At 37.7% G+C, this 24,313-nt stretch overlaps 1 protein-coding gene across 1 annotated transcript in view; it reads left to right on the top strand.

The window, feature by feature from the left end:
- foxn2a (forkhead box N2a) overlaps nt 1-20,042 on the top strand; it is a 44,599-nt gene extending 24,557 nt beyond the window's left edge. The window contains exons 3-6 of the mRNA XM_079635573.1: nt 14,222-14,346; nt 14,669-14,718; nt 15,148-15,216; nt 18,349-20,042. Coding sequence (XP_079491699.1) covers nt 14,222-14,346; nt 14,669-14,718; nt 15,148-15,216; nt 18,349-18,776 — 672 coding nt within the window. The 3' untranslated portion in view covers nt 18,777-20,042. The remainder of the gene's footprint in view (nt 1-14,221; nt 14,347-14,668; nt 14,719-15,147; nt 15,217-18,348) is intronic.
- The last annotated feature ends 4,271 nt before the right edge of the window (nt 20,043-24,313 follow it).

The raw sequence follows: 24,313 nt of genomic DNA, 5'->3' as shown, positions 1-24,313 counted from the left end.
TGTGTGTGTGTGTGTGTGTGTGTGTGATGGGTAGGTTTAGGGTGTGTGATGGGTAGGTTTAGGGGTCGTGTTAGTGTGTGTGTGAGAGAGAGATGGGTAGGTTTAGGGGTCGGGTTAGTGTGTGTGTGTGTGTGTGTGTGTGTGTGAGAGAGATGGGTTGGGTTACTGTGTGTGTGATGGGTAGGTTTGGGGTCGGGTTAGTGTGTGTGTGTGTGTGTGTGTGTGTGTGTGTGAGAGAGATGGGTTGGGTTACTGTGTGTGTGATGGGTAGGTTTAGGGGTCGGGTAAGTTAGTGTGTGTGTGATGGGTAGGTTTCGGGGTCGGGTTAGTGTGTGTGTGTGATGGGTAGGTTTCGGGGTCGGGTTAGTGTGTGTGTGTGATGGGTAGGTTTAGGGGTCGGGTTAGTGTGTGTATGTGTGATGGGTAGGTTTCGGGGTCGGGTTAGTGTGTGTGTGTGATGGGTAGGTTTCGGGGTCGGGTTAGTGTGTGTGTGTGATGGGTAGGTTTAGGGGTCGGGTTAGTGTGTGTGTGTGATGGGTAGGTTTAGGGGTCGGGTTAGTGTGTGTGTGTGATGGGTAGGTTTAGGGGTCGGGTTAGTGTGTGTGTGTGATGGGTAGGTTTAGGGGTCGGGTTAGTGTGTGTGTGTGATGGGTAGGTTTAGGGGTCGGGTTAGTGTGTGTGTGTGATGGGTAGGTTTAGGGGTCGGGTTAGTTATGGCGCTTTTCCACTGCATGGTACGGTATGGTTTGGTACGGCACGGCACGCTTTGGCGCTTTTCCACTGCATGGTACGGTACGGTACGGCTCGCTTCGGCTCGCTTTAAATGGTACCACCTCTGGTGAGGTTCCAAGCGTACCGTACCGATACTAAATGTGACGTGAAAACACTGCAGATCACTGATTGGTCAGACAGAATCGTCACTTCAGCGTCATTGTATTTGCGACACGAGACACTAAACCCGCTAGATTTAAATAGCCAGACAACAGCCAACGTGGTAGCACCTGTTTTTAGAGTATTTACTTGACAAAAAAAGTTTTTAAAAAATCACACAAGAAATGGCTGAATCGTGGTCAGTGGACGAGGTGCAGATGTTCCTCTCGTTGGTTGCCGAGGAGCGGAAGTAGCACAGCTCTTAGCTCACAGCACACGGCTACCACCGGACCTACAACTATTAACGATCAGTCCCACCCACTTTGAAGCGGTACTAACTGCAGTGGAAAAGCAACCGAGCTAAAGCGAACCGAACTGTGCCGTACCGAGTCGAGTCGTACCACGCAGTGGAAAAGCGAAGTGAACCGAACCGTTCCGCGCCGAGTCGAACCGTACCGAGCCGAACCGAGCCGTACCATGCAGTGGAAAAGCATCATAAGTGTGTGTGTGAGATGGGTAGGTTTAGGGGTCGGGTTAGTGTGTGTGTGTGAGATGGGTAGGTTTAGGGGTCGGGTTAGTGTGTGTGTGAGATGGGTAGGTGTCGGGTTAGTGTGTGTGTGTGTGAGATGGGTAGGTTTAGGGGTCGGGTTAGTGTGTGTGTGTGTGAGATGGGTAGGTTTCGGGGTCGGGTTAGTGTGTGTGTGTGAGATGGGTAGGTTTAGGGGTCGGGTTAGTTAGTGTGTGTGTGAGATGGGTAGGTTTAGGGGTCGGGTTAGTGTGTGTGTGAGATGGGTAGGTGTCGGGTTAGTGTGTGTGTGAGATGGGTAGGTGTCGGGTTAGTGTGTGTGTGTGTGAGATGGGTAGGTTTAGGGGTCGGGTTAGTGTGTGTTTGTGATGGGTAGGTTTAGGGGTTGGGTTAGTGTAAGGGGACAGAATATACAGCTTGGACAGGATAAAAACCATTACTTCTATGGAGAGTCCCCACAAATATAGCGAACCAGACGTGTGTGTGTGTGTGTGTGTGTGTGTGTGTGTGTAAATGTAAACTTGTGTATCTAAGTGTGGGAATGGAAGCATATAAACAGAGCAGAGAGTAGCTGTAAAGTAACAGATTTACCAATAGTAAAAACAACAAATAAAAAACAAAAATAAGATTTCACTGGGAAATACTTGTGTGTGTGTGTGTAAATGTAAGTGCATTTAAGTGTAGGAATGGAAGCATATAAACCAGAGAGTACAGATTTATTTATTTTTAAATATGTAATTTTGGTGATCAAAGGTGAGTTTTAAGGAATAAAATGATTGACTACAGGGGGGCTTTAAATATTTTGGGAGTGTAGGGAGATTATGCCATTCGCAGTGCTTCATGGGAGTGGGCGGAGCTAAAGAGATATTTTGTGTGTTTTGCTAGAATTTCTGTACAGCATCATGGGTAATATAGATTTTCACCACAAATTTCACTGTTTTAATATGATTATTTGAAAAATAAGCTGAAATAATATGGGTTGATGGTTTCAGCAGAAGCAAATACCATCGATTAACAACTTCAAACAACTTCCACGTGGTGCAGTGGTTGTAGCAAGCGCAAGTGTGACGTGCATTTCTTCTCTCCGGTGAGAAAAAGAGGTGGGGAACCCAGTCAAGGTCACTACTCCTCCCCGAGAGCAAACACACTCCGATAGCAGCTTATCTCAGCGCAGACACACACACACACACACACGCACTGCTGGAGGAGACCCGGAGCCAAACACAGTTACAGTGCCTCCAAAAACTCGTTAGGAAGTAGAGAAACGTCGGAAATGTCATTATATTAGATAACAGTTAAGTGTGTGTGTGTCTCAAATGCTGTCTTTAATTTACATGAAAAAGTTATTTCAGGCAAGAATGAAAAAAAAAACTAAGTAAATTCGAAGTTGCTGGGTTGTTCACGCGTTGCTGGGTTGTTTTAACCCAAATTTGGGTCAAATATGGACAAACCCAAACGTTGGATCAAAAATTGCAATTTAAAATTTTAACCCAATGCTGGGTTTGTCCATATTTGACCCAAAATTGGGTTAAAACAACCCAGGATTTTTTAGAGTGTAGATATGGTGTCGTCTTACACAATATCTATTGTATTAATTACTTTCGTAAACCACACGTTTAAAGTGTATGCTTTACTTTATTGCAAAGGAAGGGTATTGCTCAACCGTTTACTAGCCAAGTTCAAATTACTTATTTTCTTTGTTACTTTCACTTAATTTAGTTAAGTAGAGGTAACTTAAAAAAATATTCATGAAAAAACTTTGCCAAAGAAGATTAAATATGGAATTAAGTAATTTTTACTTATTGTTTTTTTTTTTCAGTGTGGATGTGTTTTACTAGCACAGGTTTTTTAAACGTTTTACAGTTTTTCTCAAATGCTAAAACACATTTCACAAACGTTTCCTCCATGTTCCCCAATGTCTAAACACCAACACCCTTTTCTAAAGCTACATAAACACAACCACACCTTCTCACTTCAAAACTCAAACTTTCACACCAAAAGAGCAGCTCGAAGCTTTCAAAAATGTAAACACTATACACATCATTACACACTACAGCAAAACAATTGAAAACACAATGCTCAATTTGTGAGAAGGTTCTTTGTTTCATAACTGCCAATGCATATTTTTAGAAACTTTACAGTAATGGATCTTCTTAGATCTCTGCAGAGGATTAGGCATTTAGATTTGTGAGTTTCATATGAAGAGTATAAATCTATAGTAAATTTTGCATGTACACTACTGTAACACAACTCAATTCAATTCAAGTTTATTTGTATAGCGCTTTTCACAATACATATTGTTTCAAAGCAGCTTTATAGAAAATGCATTTCAAAAATATACATACAAAAATACAGTTAGTTAATCATAAAATTTAGGGCATAACATATTGGCGGCGTTGGGTCGTCTCTTCACAGGCGTTGGGTCGTCTCATCACAGGCGTTGGGGCATCTGAAGTCTCCATGAGAGGCTGGATACATAACTGCAGCTGGCGAACTCTATTTGAGTTATAGGGACAGGCGTCCCGAGATAACAACAAAAAAGGCAGATGGGAAATAATTAGCGTAGCTGCTGTTCATAATATGAATGCATTTGATCTGATTTAACTGTAGTATAAAAGGTATGAGATGCATCATGTGAATGCTTGGCTAAAGAGATGCGTCTTTAATCTAGTTTTAAACTGGGAGAGCGAGTCTGAGCCTCGGACAGTATCAGGAAGGCTATTCCAGAGTTTAGGAGCTAGATGTGAAAACGCCCTCCCTCCTTTAGTGGACTTAGTTATCCTAGGTACGACCAGAAGCCTCGAATTTAGCGATCTTAAAGAGCGCGATGGAATATATGGCGATAGAAGATCTCTTAAATACACAGGAGCTAAACCATTTAGTGCTTTATAGGTCAGTAACAATATTTTGTAATTGATACGGAACTTAATAGGTAACCAGTGTAGAGATGATTAAATTGGTGTTATATGATCATATTTTCTTGACCTAGTGAGAACTCTAGCGGCTGCATTTTGGACTAACTGTAGCTTGTTTACGGAGGATGCAGGACAACCAGCTAATAGAGCATTACAGTAATCTAGTCTCGAGGTCATGAATGCATGAACTAACTTTTCTGCATCAGAAACTGATAGCATATTACGTAGCTTAGCAATGTTTCTAAGGTGGAAAAAGGCTGTTCTTGTGACATTTGAAATATGATTTTCAAAAGACAAGTTGCGGTCTAGTATAACACCCAGGTCTTTTACTGTAGAGGATAAAGTAACAGGACGTCCATCTAGATTAAGGTTGTATTGTAAGAGGTTTTGTGGGCAGTTTTTTGGACCAATCAGTAATACCTCCGTTTTATCTGAATTTAATAGAAGAAAATTACACGTCATCTAATATTTCAATGCAAAAACAGAATCTATTGCACACAACAGTACTCTTTAAAACATGATCAGGGTGTGAAGTTTTTTTTATTTACTTTATTCACACCACACACACCCCACAATCACTATGCGGCATCATGTCGCTGAGCTGCATCGGGCCACATCACCTCATCCACATCGCAGGCTATATTGTCTCTTGCCAGGCACCGTGGGAAAAACGCCCTGTAATGGCCTCCACTAGGATGTCAACACAGGCCAGCTCCATTGCCCTTAGGAGGTTCTCTCTAGTGTATGGTTGTCTGTCATAAACCTTCCATCTCCACGATGAGAAGAACTCCTCTATAGAGCTGGTAAGTCCCGCCCCCTCCGTAAAACCCCGCTGGACCTCAAAGTTGAAAAACCGTCAATGCAAGTGAATGGGAGAAAATAATTATTTTCTGGTCCCGTTTGAATTGTGCCATGAATGTGAACATATGTTGTCTGTGAATTTTTTATATAATCTTTCATGTTACAAGTTTGACAGTATTTGGTATGATTCGTCGGCTAGCAGTTGTGGAAAAGACATAACGAGAAAGACTACATGTCGCCTATGTGACGTCACCGCATAAAGTTGACTTACCCGTGGTTTTCGCCAACCTCAACGATTTTGTCCTCTCCCTGAAAGAAGGCGGTGAAGTGCACCAAAGACACAGCCATGTCTAGCGGGATCCGTGAGCTAGAGCCGTGAGCTAGTGGTGTTGACGTTTCAAACGCGTCGACAGCAGCGAAGAGTTGTAGTCCACAAAGTGCTCTCACACAAAGTCTACCCGTATCAAACTTCTACCCGCTAAATTGTAGCATTCTTCACACGAAAGATTATATAAAAAATTCACAGACAACATATGTTCACATTCATGGCACAATTCAAACGGGACCAGAAAATAATTATTTTCTCCCATTCACTTGCATTGACGCTTTTTCAACTTTGAGGTCCAGCGGGGTTTTACGGAGGGGGCGGGACTTACCAGCTCTATAGGGTTCAGGAAAGGGGAGTAGGGTGGCAGACAGACGTTTAAAAAGTGGTTACTGTTGGTGGTGAACCACTCTCTGATTTGGTTTGTTCTGTGGAACCGTACATTGTCCCAAATGATCACATAAATGTGATGTGCGGGCCCAGGATGGTGTTGTTGGCTATCCAGGAGGATGTCTTTTAGCTCCTCTAGGAAGGTGAGGAGACGTTGGGTGTTATAAGACCCAAGGACAGCACGCCAGTGGACAAGCCCCTCCAAACCCATGGCCGCACAAAGAGTACCAGGAACCTCAGTGATGGCTCTTTGGCCAATGATGTTACGGCCTCTTTGCCTTCGTTTCTGTAGGTTGAAGCCAGCCTCATCCAGGAAGACAATTTTTTTTTAGGTCCCCTCGAAAACGAGATGTTACATCTCAAGGGGTTTTCCTCTTAACAATAAATTCAAATTCAATAAAAAAAAAATACAATGACATGGTCAATGACTGTTGCTCGCATCTCGTCCGTAATGATGGTGCGAGGTTGTCTTGCTCTCCCTCCAGGACCTTCTCTTCTCCCTTGTTGGCCTTCTCCTCTTCTTCCATGGCCAGCTCTTCTCCCTCCTCTGACTCGAATTCCTCTTCCCCTGACTCTGCCTTCATCCATTGTGTGTGTTTGTAATCTTCAGCAAACTGTGCACTCTGAACTTGCTTTTATACATGTGGTCACAGCATTAGCAACAAGTGTCTTCAATTTTGAGTCGTTGTGTGTAATGAATGACGCCAGATGTGTTTATTGTGTTCAAATATTGCTGACTGTGGCAAGCATTTTGCATCACATGAGCTTTCATTTGAGAATATGAGCAGAGTTCTTTTGCAACTTGTGTTTTAGCAAGGAAAAGTGTGTTAAGATTTATGAGAATGGAGGATTGTGTTCTGTGAATTGTGTCTTCATGTGAAGTGTGTTTATGATATTGGAAAATGATGGCTAGATTTAGTAAAAGTGTTTAGACAACTGGTCATTTGGTTTAGAGGATTGGCTTTTGTGTTTTAGCATTTGAGAAAAACTGTAATACCAAGGACCCCAAAATATGACGCCATAATGCGAAAGAACCCCTTTCCTAAAATGTGGGAACCATAGCCTAGTGTTGGGTCCGAGTCCACCTTTGTCGAGTCCGAGTCGAGTCCAAGTCCTTAACAACCGAGTACAAGTCCAAGTCCGAGTCCAAAGAGGGCCGAGTCGGACTTGAGTCCGAGTCCTAAACATCCGAGTCCGAGTCGAGTCCGGCCGAGTCCACAAAGATTTAAATGATTTGAAATTGACCTTTCACAAAGACCCTTTATCCTCAGAAGGGTTGGACTAAATTAATAAATGCATTTTTAAACAAATAAGAACAATTTACACCAATGATCCAGTTCAAAAGTTTACACCCCTTGGCTCTTAACGGATGCTTCCTTCTTGTGCATCACTAAATGTTTGCAGGGTTTGTAAAAGTTGTGTATGAGTCCCTCAGTTGTCACCAGTGTGAAAGTATGGATCTTACAATCATAGTCACTGCTAGTAAGGAGTCAAATATGCAGAAGATGCTGGAAAATCAAAGAATGTAAGGAGCTGGATGATTTTTCCTCATGAACAACCATTACAAAAAGAAAGAAAAAAAGTTGTGGATCATTCAGGTAATGACACAATATTAATATGTAATATGTAATCTGTCTTTATTTTGTGTTTGTATTTTATTTAGGCTATTAAACATGTTATGTGAAAAATATTTTTCAGTGCAGTAGGCTACTAAATAGAAACAATGTGTGTATGATCCATCTTATTTAAAAAAGTATAAAACATTTTGGAGATTCTGCAAGGTGTATGTAAACTTATGACTAAAGTGTAAATGTAACAAAAATGACAACATTATTAGACGCCAAAATGGTGCTATGGTTATCAAGTTTCTTATGTTGCTATGTGTCAAATCATTGCAATTTCATGACTCAAAGGACAAAAATTAAGTGGATTCATTCAACCCCACATTTAAATGCAGTTATCACTCTTTATAATTTACAGTGTGAACGTAACCACTGGTCCTCTAGATTAGAAGTATGAAAAAAATATATATTTAGATTGTCAATAGCGCTCCCTTTAAGCCATCACTTACCGCGTTCTGCACTCTCCCTAAAACTCTCGTCATAAACACTGACTGAAGTTGTCCGCACTGCACAGTGAATATCTTATTTATATTGCGTCTAGAGAGACTTTGTCTTTTATGAGGGGATTTGCGAAAGGATACAGCTCGTGCTGATTCTAAACATACATTTTGAGCGAATTCTTCGCATGCTGACTCTAAAACGCCTCTGATTTGCCACTGTGTTTATGCACTTAACTGTGATTGGCTACCATGCTCAACGCTGAAACAACGTCGTTTCGTTTCGTTTTTGAATAATATTGTGTCATCCAGTGCCCGGACTCGACTGGACTCGGACATTTTTCCGAGTCTAAAATGTCTCGAGTCCGTGTCAAGTCCGAGTACAAATTCATCCGAGTGCGTGACAAGTCCGAGTTCATTCAAAATTGGACTCGAGACCGGACTCGAGTCCGAGTTCGAGTACCCCAACTCTACCATAGCCATATTTTAAGATGATATGATGTGTATATTAGGGGTGGTTAATCTGTCTGATTTCCCGATTCGATTCGATTACGATTATTGAAGTCCCGATTCGATTACAGTCGATTTTCGATTATTAACGATTCTCGATTCTCGATTCTCGATTATTGATTTTCCATTTCACAACAGTAAATTCACTACAGTAAAAATCACAACAATAACAAATTATAACAAACTTCAACATATTCTGAATCTCTATTAACATAAAATACGGATGTCCAGGCATCACATGTTACAGCTATCCTACCCGCTTTCTTCAGTGATTCCATGACTTCGGTTTTGGTCTTGTTGTAGAGTGTGGGGATCGCTGTGTCTGTAAAATATCTCCGAGATGGGACGTTGTATCTCGGCTCCAAAGTGTGCAACATAGCGCGAAAGCCCTGGTTCTCAACGACTGGACGCAAATCCTTGGCAATAAAAGTTGCGATTGATTGTGTAATGCGCTTTGCCCTTTCCGAGCCGGGTAGAAGCTTTGACAATATTGTTTCCACGCTTCAGAGTTCCGTCTTTTGCGTTCCGTCAATATTACGTTATTATCGATTTTCCACAAAAAAAAAATCGTTTTTTTTTTTTTTTTTTTTGAAAATCGATTTTTGGCATTTGTAAATCGATTCAGAATCGTCCACGTCCGCATCGCGATGCATCTAAGAATCGATTTTTTTCCCCACCCCTAGTGTATATATAGATATAATATGAAGTGTGATATAATAAAATCATCATGTTGTGTTGAAAATGAAATATTTGGCATTTATGTTTATGTTAAGCTAAAAGCAAGTGAATACTAATATTATCTAGAACATTTTATTATGAATTCAGATGATAATTTTTTTTTGCACTTAATTTTTCTTTACTGCAAAACAAAATATAAATCTATTAATTTACCCCATATTTAATTACCGGTACCTTTATTTAGATTTTAGAACATTTTAAATAAATATTACCGTATCACCTCGTGTTAATGAGATTTGTTTATTAATAAAATATTATCTAGATTTTTTTAATGAATTCAAAATCAAACATTTCTTGCACTTTCAGTAAACATATTGGTATAAAGCGTTATCAACACTAGATTTATAGTTTTATTTCAAACCAACAAACCTTTTGTTTTAAAATTTTAATGACACTTGCTATGAATTTTTCTGATGTTTTTATTAGTCCTGTCAAATCAGTTAATCGCGATTATTCGCATCAAACATAAGTTTGTATATCATACATTTACAAACTTTTATGTTAGATGCGATTGAATCAATTTGACAAGCACACATTTTATATGTGACTTGCAGGTCCATAACCTGTTATGATTTAATTGCTCTTGCTAGGAATAAACATTTTAATTTATTTTTGCCTTTTTTAATATAGGGAAGCGTAGAGAGAGGATGTGGAAATGTTGCGAGCTGAGTTTAAACTTGTCGACCACATTACCGCATTGTCGACCACATTACCATTACACCACAGCTGTGTGTGTTTCTTTGTCCACACGGTTTCAGACTCCGACTGTACGGTCAGTGTAATTTCCCGCGTTAGGACCCGACGGCGTAATGTTGAGATGTATTTACTGACGGCAGCGAGGGGGATTGTGTGTAAGTGGCTGGCTGTGAAATGATCTTTTCTCGACCCGGGAGAGGTCAGCGGCGAGAGGCTCCCAGTGAGAGGCCATCCGTCAGACACACACGCAACGAGAGAGACTGAGGTTTCGGATGACACCATTGGTTTCGGTTGCCATGACGACATTTCCTCCTTCCTGTTTATGAGCGGGCTGGTAATCTGAGTCAAGGTTATAGCCCTCCTCCTACCTATTCCTCTGTGCTTCTCTCTCTCTCTCTGTATATATATATATATATATAGGATATGTGTGACCCTGGATCACAAAACCAGTCATAAGTCCCACGGGTAAATCTGTGGCAATAGCCAACTATACATTATAGATTTTTCTTTTATTCCAAAAATCATTAGGATATTAAGTAAAGATCATGTTCCATTAAGATATTTTGATATTTCCTACCGTAAATATATAAAACATGTATTTTTGTGAGTGAATGCAGCACAATCGTGAACATAAATGCACAACTTTAAAGGAGATTTTCTCAATGTTTAGATTTTTTTGCTCCTCAGATTCCAGATTTTCAATAGTTGTGTCTCGACCAAATATTGTCATATCATAACAAACCACACATCAATGGAGAGATTATGTATTCAGCTTTCAAGTGATGTATAAATCTCAATTTAAAAAATTCACCCATGTTTTGTGGTCCAGGGACACATATATATATATAGAATATATATATATATTTATATTTGAGCTGTCAAAATTAAAGCTTTAATGCATGCAATAATTTGTTCAATTTAGAACAATTAATGCAGCATCCTTTTTTCCCATCATCCTTTTGCTAGTTTTACATTCAGAGCTTGACATTAACACCCGCCGTGTGTGTGTATTTCAGCAGTGGCGTGTAACACAGTCTCTCCTACTACACACTTTGCTGGGTTGAATTTTTATATGTAATATATACATTTAAAAAAGGATATCTGAAATAATAAACTAAGTGCAATGTAGTGTTGTCAAAAAATATAGATTTTTTCAATACATATCGATACTAATAACTCATCCAATACTCATTTTCTGCTGAATAGATGCACGATACCAGCTGCTCTTTCTCTCTCTCACGAATCTCTCCGACAGTGATTGACACAAACCCGCCTCTCCTCACTCACTCGATTTGTTGTGGGATTGCACGTATTGTGTATGATTTCATTCCCGCAGACTCAAAACCCAAAGTGCGTTCACATAAAACAATGTCAAACTAAATAATGTAAAAATGCTGAATCACTCTGCTCTTGACTGTATATCTTTTGTAGCTTTAATAAGGCAATTAAATATATAATTTTACATACAGGTGAAACTGGAAATATTAGAATATGGTGCAAAAGTTCATTTATTTCAGTAATTCAACTTAAAAAGTGAAACTAATATATTATATAGACTCATTACATGCAAAGTGAGATATTTCAAGCCTTTATTTGTTATAATTTTGATGATTATGGCTTACAGCTTATGAAAACCCCAAACTCAAAATTAGAATATTGTGAAAAGGTTTTCATAAGCTGTAAGCCATAATCATCAAAATTATAACAAATAAAGGCTTGAAATATCTCACTTTGCATGTAATGAGTCTATATAATATATTAGTTTTACCTTTTAAAGTTGAATTACTGAAATGAACATTGCACGATATTCTCATTTTTCGTATAATTTTTTAAAAATATATATATCCTACCTGAAAGTCAAAGGTTACATGGGTCAAAAACAATAACTTTGTGCATTTTGACAAGGCAAGTATAAAAACTGGGCCAATAGAAAAAAAATCTGAGCGCTGATATATTGATAAATGTATTTATATATATTAATCTCAGAGATGTTAAATCTGAGACTGAGGGTTTTCTACCTTTAACATCCTTGACTCCCGACAAAAATCCATCCATTAAGTGCAATAATAATTGAGCTGATGCGGTAATTATGAGAGCTCATGGATCAGATCCTGTCATAAACATCCTTTATGCCGCTTACAACCACATTCTGATGTTTATCGGGCGCTTGAACCGCTGCTCGTAACTCCCAGCGGGGTTTGTACTGCCAATCTCATGCTTAGATGATCACATTAAGACACTGTTCGACGGCGAGGGCTTCTCGTCGGCCTGCTGGGAAAGTGTCCTCCTGTTTTGTCATTTTCTTTCTGTGTGTTCGGAGTGAAATGTGCCGCTACATAAAAATGGTGTTTCTTGCACACCTGCCATTTTCTGACGCCTTCAAACTGCAGGATAACGGCTGTGGCTTATATCCACGGGAGGGACAAACCACAGAATATTTCCCATGATGCAGAAAACACACGTGGAATCCAGACATGAATATGAATTTGCCAAAATATAAAGTCTATATGAGGATGAACGCACAAGCACTTCATCTCCAGCATTGCACCATTTCATTTGATAAAGCTTTCTATCTATCACTCGTTTATTTCTATCATCTGTTCTATCTATAAATCGTTCTATTGGTCTATCTTTCTATCGTTTGTTCAATCGTTCTATTGGTCAATCTTTCTATCGTTTGTTCAATCGTTCTATCTTTCTATCGTTTGTTCAATCGTTCTATCTATCAATCGTTCTATTGGTCTATCTTTCCATCGTTTGTTCAATCGTTCTATTGGTCTATCTTTCTATCGTTTGTTCAATCGTTCTTTCTATCAATCGTTCTATTGGTCTATCTTTCTATCATTTGTTCAATCGTTCTATCGTTTGTTCAATCGTTCTATCTATCAATCGTTCTATTGGTCTATCTTTCCATCGTTTGTTCAATCGTTCTATTGGTCTATCTTTCTATCGTTTGTTCAATCGTTCTTTCTATCAATCGTTCTATTGGTCTATCTTTCTATCATTTGTTCAATCGTTCTATCGTTTGTTCAATCGTTCTATCTATCAATCGTTCTATTGGTCTATCTTTCTATCGTTTGTTCAATCGTTCTATCTATCAATCGTTCTATTGGTCTATCTTTCCATCGTTTGTTCAATCGTTCTATCTATCAATCGTTCTATTGGTCTATCTTTCTATCGTTTGTTCAATCGTTCTATCTATCAATCGTTCTATTGGTCTATCTTTCTATCGTTTGTTCAATCGTTCTATCTATCAATCGTTCTATTGGTCTATCTTTCTATCGTTTGTTCAATCGTTCTATCTATCAATCGTTCTATTGGTCTATCTTTCTATCGTTTGTTCAATCGTTCTATCTATCAATCGTTCTATTGGTCTATCTTTCTATCGTTTGTTCAATCGTTCTATCTTTCTATCGTTTGTTCAATTGTTCTCTTTCTATCGTTTGTTCAATCGTTCTATCTATCAATCGTTTGTTCAATCGTTCTATCTTTCTATCGTTTGTTCAATCGTTCTATCTTTCTATCGTTTGTTCAATCGTTCTATCTATCAATCGTTCTATCTTTCTATCGTTTGTTCAATCGTTCTATCCATCAATCGTTCTATTGGTCTATCTTTCTATCGTTTGTTCAATCGTTCTTTCAATCGTTCTATCTATCAATCGTTCCATTGGTCTATCTTTCTATCGTTTGTTCAATCGTTCTATTGGTCTATCTTTCTATCGTTTGTTCAATCGTTCCATTGGTCTATCTTTCTATCGTTTGTTCAATCGTTCTATTGGTCTATCTTTCTATCGTTTGTTCAATCGTTCTATCCATCAATCGTTCTATTGGTCTATCTTTCTATCGTTTGTTCAATCGTTCCATTGGTCTATCTTTCTATCGTTTGTTCAATCGTTCTATTGGTCTATCTTTCTATCGTTTGTTCAATCGTTCTATCCATCAATCGTTTTATTGGTCTATCTTTCTATCGTTTGTTCAATCGTTTATTCAATTGTTTATTCTATCATTTGTTTCATCTATCGTTCTATTGGTCTATCGTTCTACCGTTCGTTTATCTATCAATTGTTCTATCATTCTAATGTTATATCTGTCTCTCTATTGTTCTAACGTTCTGTCTATCGTTCAATCTACGTGCGTTCACTCACTTGTTCTAACGGCCTATCTATAGCTTAGTTCTATCTATCATTTTAACATTTACATCTGTTTATTTATCGGTCTATCTGTCTATCTATCATACAGATTTAGAGTTTGTGGTTCCAGTCAGAGTGACCTAATGGTTGTATTAAGGCAACTATATTTTTAACAATTTACTTCAGATGTGCCGAAGTCTCCTTCTGTCGCTGAGTGTTTGCTCATCTAACTGTGTGTGTGTGTGTGTTTGTTTCTGGTAGATTAATGGGAAGGGTTCTCTGTGGTGTGTGGACCCTGAATACAGACCCAATCTGATCCAAGCCCTGAAGAAACAGCACTTTCCCACGGCCCACTCCTTCTGCACACCCCCTGCTTCCCCACCCAGGTAACACACACATTTACTAGACTCAAGTCACCTTTATTTATAGAGCGCTTAGTTTGTTTCCAGAAGAAAATAGTGTCACAGTTCAGCTCAAGTAAGCTCAGTGATGTTTCATTTTTGTTGTAAAAAAAACACATTAGTTTAGTTAATTTAACCTGGATCACAAAACCAGGTTAAATTAACCAGGTTAACAAAACCACAAGGGAATTATAGGTCTCCTTTGAGTTGTCATTCGGCGCTCAGGTTGGTGGAAATCATCATTTGTGATCCTGCTTTGCATCTTACGGTGTGTGTGTGTGTGTGTGTGTTTCCGTCTGTGTGACAGTGCCTTCTCACCCGCACGCCACCTCTTCCTCCAGGACTGCTCTCTGAAAGGTGAGACATGTCTGTTTTTTTTTTTCAGGTAAATGAGTAAAAAATTATAAGCTGCGGTTTGAAATCTTGAACTTGAATTTATTTATTTGAATATTCTCATCTCTCTATAAAAATCAAGGGAATTCATTGGTCAGAAAGTATGAGAACCCTGTGGATTTTTTATATTTTCATTATTTATCTTTATAGAGCTTTCTCTTTCTCTGTCACCTTGAGTTTGGTGGCAGTTGTTCACTCTCTCCTCTCTCTGGTTGGTAATGAATAATTCAAACTTTCTGAAGGGTTGCATGGAAACAGAGAAACTCCAGCCCCTTGAATTCCTCCATAGACACACACACACACACACACACACACACACACACACACACACACACACACACACACACACACACTAACACTGACCACTGTGTGTCTCGTGTCTTACTTTCACAGAGTCTGACATTGATGCGGCGACTGCTATGATGCTCTTAAACTCGGCCCCCGGACACCACGCTGACCCATGTAAGACCTCAATCTGACACTCTGTAATCGTGTCTAACTCTCTCTCTCTCTATATATATATATATATTCTATTTCTGTTATTCTATCTAACTTTTCTGTCTGTCTGTAGTTTATTCTATTTATCTATCATTTTGTTGTTCTATCGTTCTAACATTCTGTCTTTCTATATCTGTCTATCTATCGTTCTATCATTCAATCTATCGTTCTATCATTCTATCTATCTATCGTTCTATCATTCTATCTATCATTCAATCTATCGTTCTTTCATTCTATCTATCTATCGTTCTATCATTCTATCTATCGTTCTATCATTCAATCTATCGTTCTATCATTCTATCTATCGTTCTATCATTCAATCTATCGTTCTATCATTCAATCTATCGTTCTATCATTCAATCTATCGTTCTATCATTCTATCTATCGTTCTATCATTCTATCTATAGTTCTATCATTCAATCTATCAATCTATCGTTCTATCAATCTATATATCTATCTATCTATCTATCAAGTCAAGTCAAGAATATTTGTATAGCGATCTATCTATCGTTCTATCGTTCTATCATTCAATCTATCGTTCTATCATTCTATCTATCGTTCTATCATTCTATCTATCTATCGTTCTATCATTCAATCTATCGTTCTATCATTCTATCTATCGTTCTATCATTCTATCTATCGTTCTATCATTCTATCTATCGTTCTATCATTCTATCTATCATTCTATCTATCGTTCTATCATTCTATCTATCGTTCTATCATTCTATCTATCGTTCTATCATTCAATCTATCGTTCAATCTATCATTCTATCTATCTATCTATCTATCTATCTATCTATCTATCTATCTATCTATCTATCTATCAAGTCAAGAATATTTGTATAGCGATCTATCGATCGTTCTATCTATCGTTCTATCGATCGTTCTATCATTCTATCTATCGTTCTATCATTCTATCTATCGTTCTATCATTCTATCTATCGTTCTATCATTCTATCTATCGTTCTATCATTCTATCTATCATTCTATCTATCGTTCTATCATTCTATCTATCGTTCTATCATTCTATCTATCGTTCTATCATTCAATCTATCGTTCAATCTATCATTCTATCTATCTATCTATCTATCTATCTATCTATCTATCTATCAAGTCAAGAATATTTGTATAGCGATCTATCGATCGTTCTATCGATCGTTCTATCGATCGTTCTATCTATCGTTCTATCTATCGTTCTATCGTTCTATCTATCGTTCTATATATCGTTCCATCGTTCCATCTATCGTTCTATCTATCGTTCTATATATCGTTCCATCGTTCTATCTATCGTTCTATCTATCGTTCTATCGTTCTATCTATCGTTCTATCTATCGTTCTATCTATCTATATATCTATCGTTCTATCTATTGTTCTATCTATCTATCGTTCTATCTATCGTTCTATCTATCGTTCTATCTATCTATATATCTATCGTTCTATCGTTCTATTTCTGTTATTCTATCTAACCTTTCTTTCTATCTATCTTTTTATTTGTCTACAGTTCATTCTATCATTCATTCTATCTATCACTCTATCAGTCTATGTACTGTATCTGTCTGTCTTTCTCATCTGTCCTCATGATATTGCTCTTGGCAGTCTGTGTGTGTGTGTGAGTCTGATGTTCTGCCCAGAGTCTCCACGAGCGGTGGATGAGTCGGTTTACTTCAGGTTCATGCAGAAAGACACGTTTGCATCTTTATTTATGGGGATGGTTTTGCAAATATGTGTGTGTAATGACTAAAAGCTCTGGCTGGTAATTAGTGCAGCGTTGCACTTGGTTCACACGTCTTTATCCGTGTTAAGCGTGTCACTGTAGTGTTCTCCACCTCTAATGAGCCTTAATCACCCATAGCAGAAGAAACCGCCACAAGAGTGCTTCATTAAGAGGCGGATGGAAGTACTCATGATGCGTTTCATAACGCCAGTTTACAGATTGACACTTAATATGTCAACTAAATGAAACAAGAATTTTGAATCTGGCTTGATCCAATGTTCAGATTTCTGTTATGGATCATTATGCAAATTATTGCATATTTAAAGGGGACCTATTATGCTTTTTTATACTTTAAACTTTCTTTAGTGTGTACGGTAATGTTGCTGTTTGAGCTTGAGAAAGGTCTGTAAAGTTACAAAGCCAGTTCTTCTCTATATGAGTGTCAGTGTTTCTGAACTCCTGAAACGCCTCCATTGTAGTCTTGAGTTTCTACCGGGAACGAACACGTCACAATATTCCTCATTTAAATAATTAATGCGCAGAATAAAGGGGCGGGGCCTGGTTGAGTTGGTTATTAGTGTTGAAACTGGCTGTTATGGTAAGGAGCGGGACATTTCCCAAACACACTCGAAGCGCTTGACCAATCACAACACACTGATCCAGCCGACCAATCAGAGCACAGTGTGCTTTCAGAAGGAGGGGCTTCATAGAGACATGAACTAAACAGAGCGTTACTCACAGACTGGGAAGAGAGGAGCCGCAACAATGGAGAATATGAGGAAAATAATGTGTTTTTTTAACATTCAAGCATGAAAACTTTTACTAGTAGAGCCTGAAAACCATATCAAGACTTTGAAAAAGGACATAATAGATCCTCTTTAAAGTAGGGCTGTGAAACGATTAATCGCATCCAAAATAAATGTTTGTGTTTACATAATAAATGTGTGTGTACTGTGTATAATTATTTTGTATATATAAATACACACACACATGCTTGTATATATTTAAGAAATATTTGCGTGTATATATTGTATATAGATTTATATATAATTTATATTATATATAAATATAAATATTTTATATATAAATAACACATTTTTCTTAAATATATACATGCACGTGTGTGTATTTATATATACAAAATAATTATACACAGTACAGACACATTTATTATGTAAACACAAACTTTTATTTTGGATGCGATTAATCGTTTCACAGCCCTACTTTAAACATAACATTTTAGAAATCTTGTAAAACTATTAACAACTGGGGAAGTATGGCGATATCTGTTACGTAACCGGGGGTGACACAAATGATGATGTCAGAAACATTGCATTATGGGAGTGCCGTCCATGTGATAACTGTTGTGGTTTGTTCGTCAGGTGACCCGGACAGCCCTATAGACCTCTCACGCCGGGACTCGGTCCTAGTGAGCAGCGACCCAAAGCAGGACCACAACTACAGCAGCTCGTCCTTCCAGCGCTGCTCGTCTCGCTCTTCCTCGTCCTCCTCGTCCTCACTCTCATCCCTGGACGAGGCCGGCTGTGAGTCGGGCCAGGCCCGTCGCGCCGGGAGCGAGGGTTTCCACAGCGATGAAGACTCGGATGAGGAGAGGAGCTCGCGACTGCCCTCGCTCACCGTCAAGTGTCCTCTCCCGGGAAAACGGGCCCGGCACGAGTCCAAACCGGAGCTGGACGAGGAGTTGAAAGAGGCGGCCGGGTCTCTCTTGCACCTCGCCGGGATCCGATCCGGCCTGGATCTCTCCAAGCAAACGGCCAAGAGTAAAAAACTGGAAAAGCACCGGAAATAAAGCCGGAAAATCCCTTAGTGACACTTCTAACCCCTGGACTGTGTATCAGTGACTGTGCCTCCTCGTTTTCCACATCATGGAAACCTTCTCTTGTTTTTTTTCCTTTCTAAATGTTTCGTTTTATACGAGAGAATTTCCCTCCCGGACTCAAACTACGGCAATAGCAACTTTAACGCGGAGGTGATCGAAGCCATAATGGAGAAACGTTCCTGTGCGTGCTTCAGGATGAAGGATTTCTCTCGGTGAAGGAGAGACGGAGGAGTTGGATCGGGAGAAATTGATGTTTTTTCTCTTAAACGTTTGCATGCTTCCTCTTAAAGTGAGTGTCCTACTCTTCCAAGTCCATCTGTGGTGTTTCTGCAGAGAACGAGTGCATGTCCGTGTTGTTCCAAGCACTAACCTCTCCCGTCGTCCACTCCGGAAAATGGAAAACGAGAATTACATCAAGAGTTCCCAGTTTTTTTCTTTTTCTCTCTCGCTTTTTTTTTTTTTTTTTTTTTGAAGTACAAAACAAAGAAATGCAATAATTCTCATCAGGCGGCTGGCGTGATGAGGCTCTGGAGATCACTGCGGATGGCATGCAGGAAGGATTTATGGATAACGGATATGTTTTTATTTTTTAAAGGTTTCATCAGTGGTGATGTTTATGGGGTGAATCTCATGAAAAATATGTCAGGGTCACACTTCACTCCAGAATAAAAAAAGAAAATATATTGTTTAGCATTAAAATGAAACCGGTTTTGGGAGCATTGAGATTTTTTTGAGATTCATTATTATTATAATAATGCTATTATTATATAGTATTATTATTCCTATTTTTCTCAATAATTCTCATTACTGTTTTAAATGTATTTGTATGTGTTTTTGTTTGGTTTGGTAGCACAAATCTGAGGCGGAACGTACAAAAAAAAAACTTTCTCCTTTTAAAATCAGCAAAAAATTGGCATACAAATAATACAATAATTTCTACCTAAAAAAAATTGTTTTTGCTTTGCATACAGTAATGAGAGTTTATAGGAAAAATGTGCTTATTTGTCATGGAAATGTTAAATGCATGTATTATTCTTATTTGATTTTCTTGTTTTGGGGGTGCACTATGACCTGGACATGTTCTTAACCGGTTTCATGAGATTTACCCCATGCGTCTTTATCAAATTATAAAGTTAAAAGCAATTCGATGCTTGACTGACTGGAATTAAAGCCTAATCTCGAATATCAACACAGGATCAAGTTCACCGGAAGGATTAATAAACACAAAACAGCCCCAAATCGCTCTGAATCGACCCCGATCGAGCTCTGTTTAGATGCTCCATCGTGTGTGTGTGTGTGTGTGCGCGCGCGCGCGTGTGTGTGTGTGTGTGTGTACTGAAACAGGCCTTTCATGGCAGAGCTTGCCGTTTGATTCCCTCTGTCCAGACCCTATGCAAAAAAACACAAGCCGTGTAGCTCTATATTTCCTCTTGGTGTATATATATATGTGTTTGTGTGTGTGATTATGTATGCATGTGGTTCTGTGCGTGTTTTAACGCAGTCAGCTGACTTTGGGAGGGCAATACTGGAGTTGAGGAACTTGTAGATGTACAGATGCATGTGTTCATATCGCATGAAACCTGTCGAGAGAAGGTCATATTTCACCTCAAAATAGGAATTTATATTTTGCATGAAGAGAATTGAAGGTGTTTTGTTTTCTTGATGTGACATTATTTGCTTGATAATTAATGTTTTATTAACATACCCCCCCCCCCCCCCCCCCTCCAAATGAGTAATGTCATCGAGCCGCCATTTATTTTCATTACTGTAATGTGAAAACAAAAATGTATATATTATGTAAATTGTAAAATATTTATACTTCATGGTAGTATTTGTTGTATTGCCTCTAATTTATACTGATTTTAACTTAAAAAAAATAAGTAGTATTACAGTATTTGTTTAGCATAATACAGTTAAAAATGTTTTACAGGAATGAGAAACCACACATAATTAGTTTTACAAACAAACTCAAAGGATTCATAATCATTACAGTATTGGGATTTGCTTCGGTTTCTTTTTGTGCAATATTGTGCTTTTTTTTATTCTTTTTTTTTGGGGTGAAATATGATCCACACGTTCTCATGTGAAACTACTGCCACATTTACAAAAACAAAACATGTTAGCACAGGTACATGAAACCAGATGTTTTAAATATTAATATTTATTCATGCTGTATGTTTGACGAGGCACACTGCCACGGAGCCGAGTGAAGTATTCGGCAGCCAGAATCCACGTTTTCTGTCGGTTTCTGTCGGTTTCTGTCGGTTTCTGTCGGTTTCTGTCGGTTTCTGTCATTTTTCCCCTCATTTTTCCCCTCATTTGACCCTCTGTTTGAGATCTGAATACTCTCAAAAAAAAGAGCCAGAATCCCAGCAGCTCATCTGAAATGCACGACCTGTGCCAAAACATGTAAATCACTGCCTCAAAGACACCTAGACGAGTTCATTGAGACGCCACATCTGAAAACGAAGAACAAAAGTGTCGTGTTTAATGAGCTGTTGAACTGTTCGTTTCACGGGGACCCACGACAACACCAGTGTCACTGTCTACAAAACCTGCTTTTCTTCCTCGTGTGCCAAAATATCAAAGATTATTTCATCACTGCCAAGGCTGGTTTACTAATCCGTTCTTATTTTTTTTTGTACATCAGGTTAAGAAGTATTGACTATTAACTAATAAATCTGCCAAGTTCCTGTGAGGGCGAATCTCAACACACACGTCAAGAAAGTTATTCTTGATTTCGCCTTAAAATCTAAATATAAAAACTATTCTAGGATGGATAAGATGTTTTTATTTTTTTGTTTTTTTCATTTCGACAATATTTTCATTTCATTATCATTATTGTAAACATTTTTACATAATTATTTTAATTAAAATATATTATTGTGTGTATATATAATAGCCTAAAAATTGCCTATAGGCTATTTTAATACTATATATACAAATTTTTGCATAAATTTGCATTAAAATTGCATGCTATAATTTAAATACATATATATATATATGCATGCATATATATATATATAATATATATATATATATATATATATATATATATGCATGCATATATATATATGTATTTAAATTATAGCATGCAATTTTAATGCAAATTTATGCAAAAATTTGTATGCATTTAAAACTTGCATATGCATTTATTTATATATATATATATATATATATATATATATATATATATATATATACACACACTCATTTTCATTTATTTTATTATTATTATTTTTGGAAATATGATCAGGACATGTATTCGTGAGATTTACCCATGAAGCAGGCTGAAATTTGGGAATTCTGGGAAAATACTGACCCCAAGTGTAACGTCTTTGCTTTTTTTTAAACATGACTGTATTATGAAATTGCTGTTCCTGAAATTAATTTTGTAAACTGCCATAGTTTCTCGACACTGCCACGTGACCCACTGCTCGTGCTCGCCGCAGATCTTCCTCCGAGGTCGAGTCACGCTTTCTGCCAACTGTGAATGAGTGTGAACATCCACACGAGCGATCTCTCTTCAGTGTTCGTCTCCTCGTCTTTTCTTCTGTCGAGACTGCATTGAATGATGTAAATAAATGTGACTTGTGTTGTGAACACTGACAGAGCCAGCTCAGTAAGTGTGTTACTGTCTGTCAGACGGACAAAACCCTCGTTTTTGTACGCTAACCTCTGTTAATAAAATGTTTATAAAATTTATTTTCGCCAAAGATATGCAATTGCATTATATATGGTATTACTGAATAAAAAAAGTTGTTTTACTTAAGATGGTTTTGTCTAGATATCTGAAACCTATATATTTATATAATATTTATGTGTATACATGGTGTACATATATGTTTGTGTATATAGGCTATAAGCTACAAAAATGTACTATATTTTTGTATATATATATATTAGATTTATGTATTTATATGTGTATATGTACATATATTTATTTTTGTATGTATATATAGCCTACGTATAAATATATATGTGTGTGTGTGTGTGTGTGTGTGAGAGAGTGAGTGTGTGTGTCAGTGTGTGTTATATCCAGACAGTTTTTGTAGTTTTGTTTGACCTGCATTGACAAATTAGATTTATGTATATGTATATATGTACATATATTTATTTTTATATGTATGTATGTGTGTGTGTGTGTGTGTGTGTGTGTGTGTGTGTGTGTGTGTGTGTGTGTGTGTGTGTGTGTGTGTGTGTGTGAGAGAGAGAGAGAGAGAGTGAGTGAGTGAGTGAGTGTGTATAAACTACAAAATTTAACTAGTGTGTGTGTGTGTGTGTGTGTGCGCTATATCCAGAAAGTTTTTGTAGTTTTGTTTTACCTACATTGACAAATTAAAGACAGTAGGCTAATTTAATTTTGTAAACATAATGTCTTCATAATATCACATTAATATTCATAAAAAAAGGATAGCAGCCTATATATTTAGGGATGGAGGTTCTTGTCTGTCCAAAATACTGGGAAGTTTCATATTAATATTCTGGACAAACGGCTCCACCTGCTGGTTATTGAATGAACTTGTCCTGTTTTCTCTGATATAAACTCGTGTAAAGAGTGTAAATCTAATGAAGCTTGTGTTATTTACCGGCTCACACAGGGCTTATCTAACAGACACTCGTGAATCTGGCTGGTTTAGTGTGTTCTGACACATCTTTACACCGTGAAGTGTCCAGTGAGTCCATTGATAATTACAGCGTCTCATTCACTTTAAATCGAGCAGAAATTACAGCCCGCATCCATGGCAACCGCACCACGCCAACCGTCGCTTAGCAACCAGACCGAGCCCAAGCCTCCAGGCATCACGAAATGTTTGAGATGATGATGATAATAATAATGATGATGATGATGATGATTATGACCAGAGCTGGTTTAGTTCAACACATTTATATGTTATCATTATCTTTAAAATTGGAAATATTTTTGTTACCTTCACGTCAAATTAAAAACAAAAACAAACGTATGATTACCTTGCCCAACCCAAACTATAAACGGATTCTGATTTTTAATTATTTTAATTTAATTGTTTATCCAAATATTACTTTGTTCAATTGATTTTCTTGAGAGAGAAAAAAGCGAAAGTTAGTGAAGGGAAGAATATTACAAAAAAAGTAAATATAATTATATATCTAGCTATCAATATATAATGGATTATCCTTTTTTTCTTATATCCATATGCTTGCTTTCACCATTTTTCAGAAATATATTGACTGATTAGCATTTTGTTACAAAAAGGTACTTGTGAAAAGGAAAAAATAGCTGATTATTGGTTCGTTTCTGCAGTGAAATTTATTGAAAAATTACTAGTGAAAGAAAAATGTAAAACAATATTATAAATAAATATACCAAAATATGACACCGTACGTTTGATTTTTTTTATGTATAATATTCTATATTATTATAGAACAAACTTTCAGAGAGAAAAACTTTAGGAAGAACCAAGAAAAAACTGAAGCATATGCATTTTCATAATATTCTCAATAACCCGTCTATCATTCAGTGCTGT

This window comes from Phoxinus phoxinus, assembly GCF_949152265.1.
Source record: "Phoxinus phoxinus genome assembly, chromosome: 14".
NCBI lineage: Eukaryota > Metazoa > Chordata > Actinopteri > Cypriniformes > Leuciscidae > Phoxinus > Phoxinus phoxinus.
The sequence above is the reverse complement of the archived record's forward strand: the minus strand, read 5'-3'. Positions and strand labels throughout refer to the sequence as shown.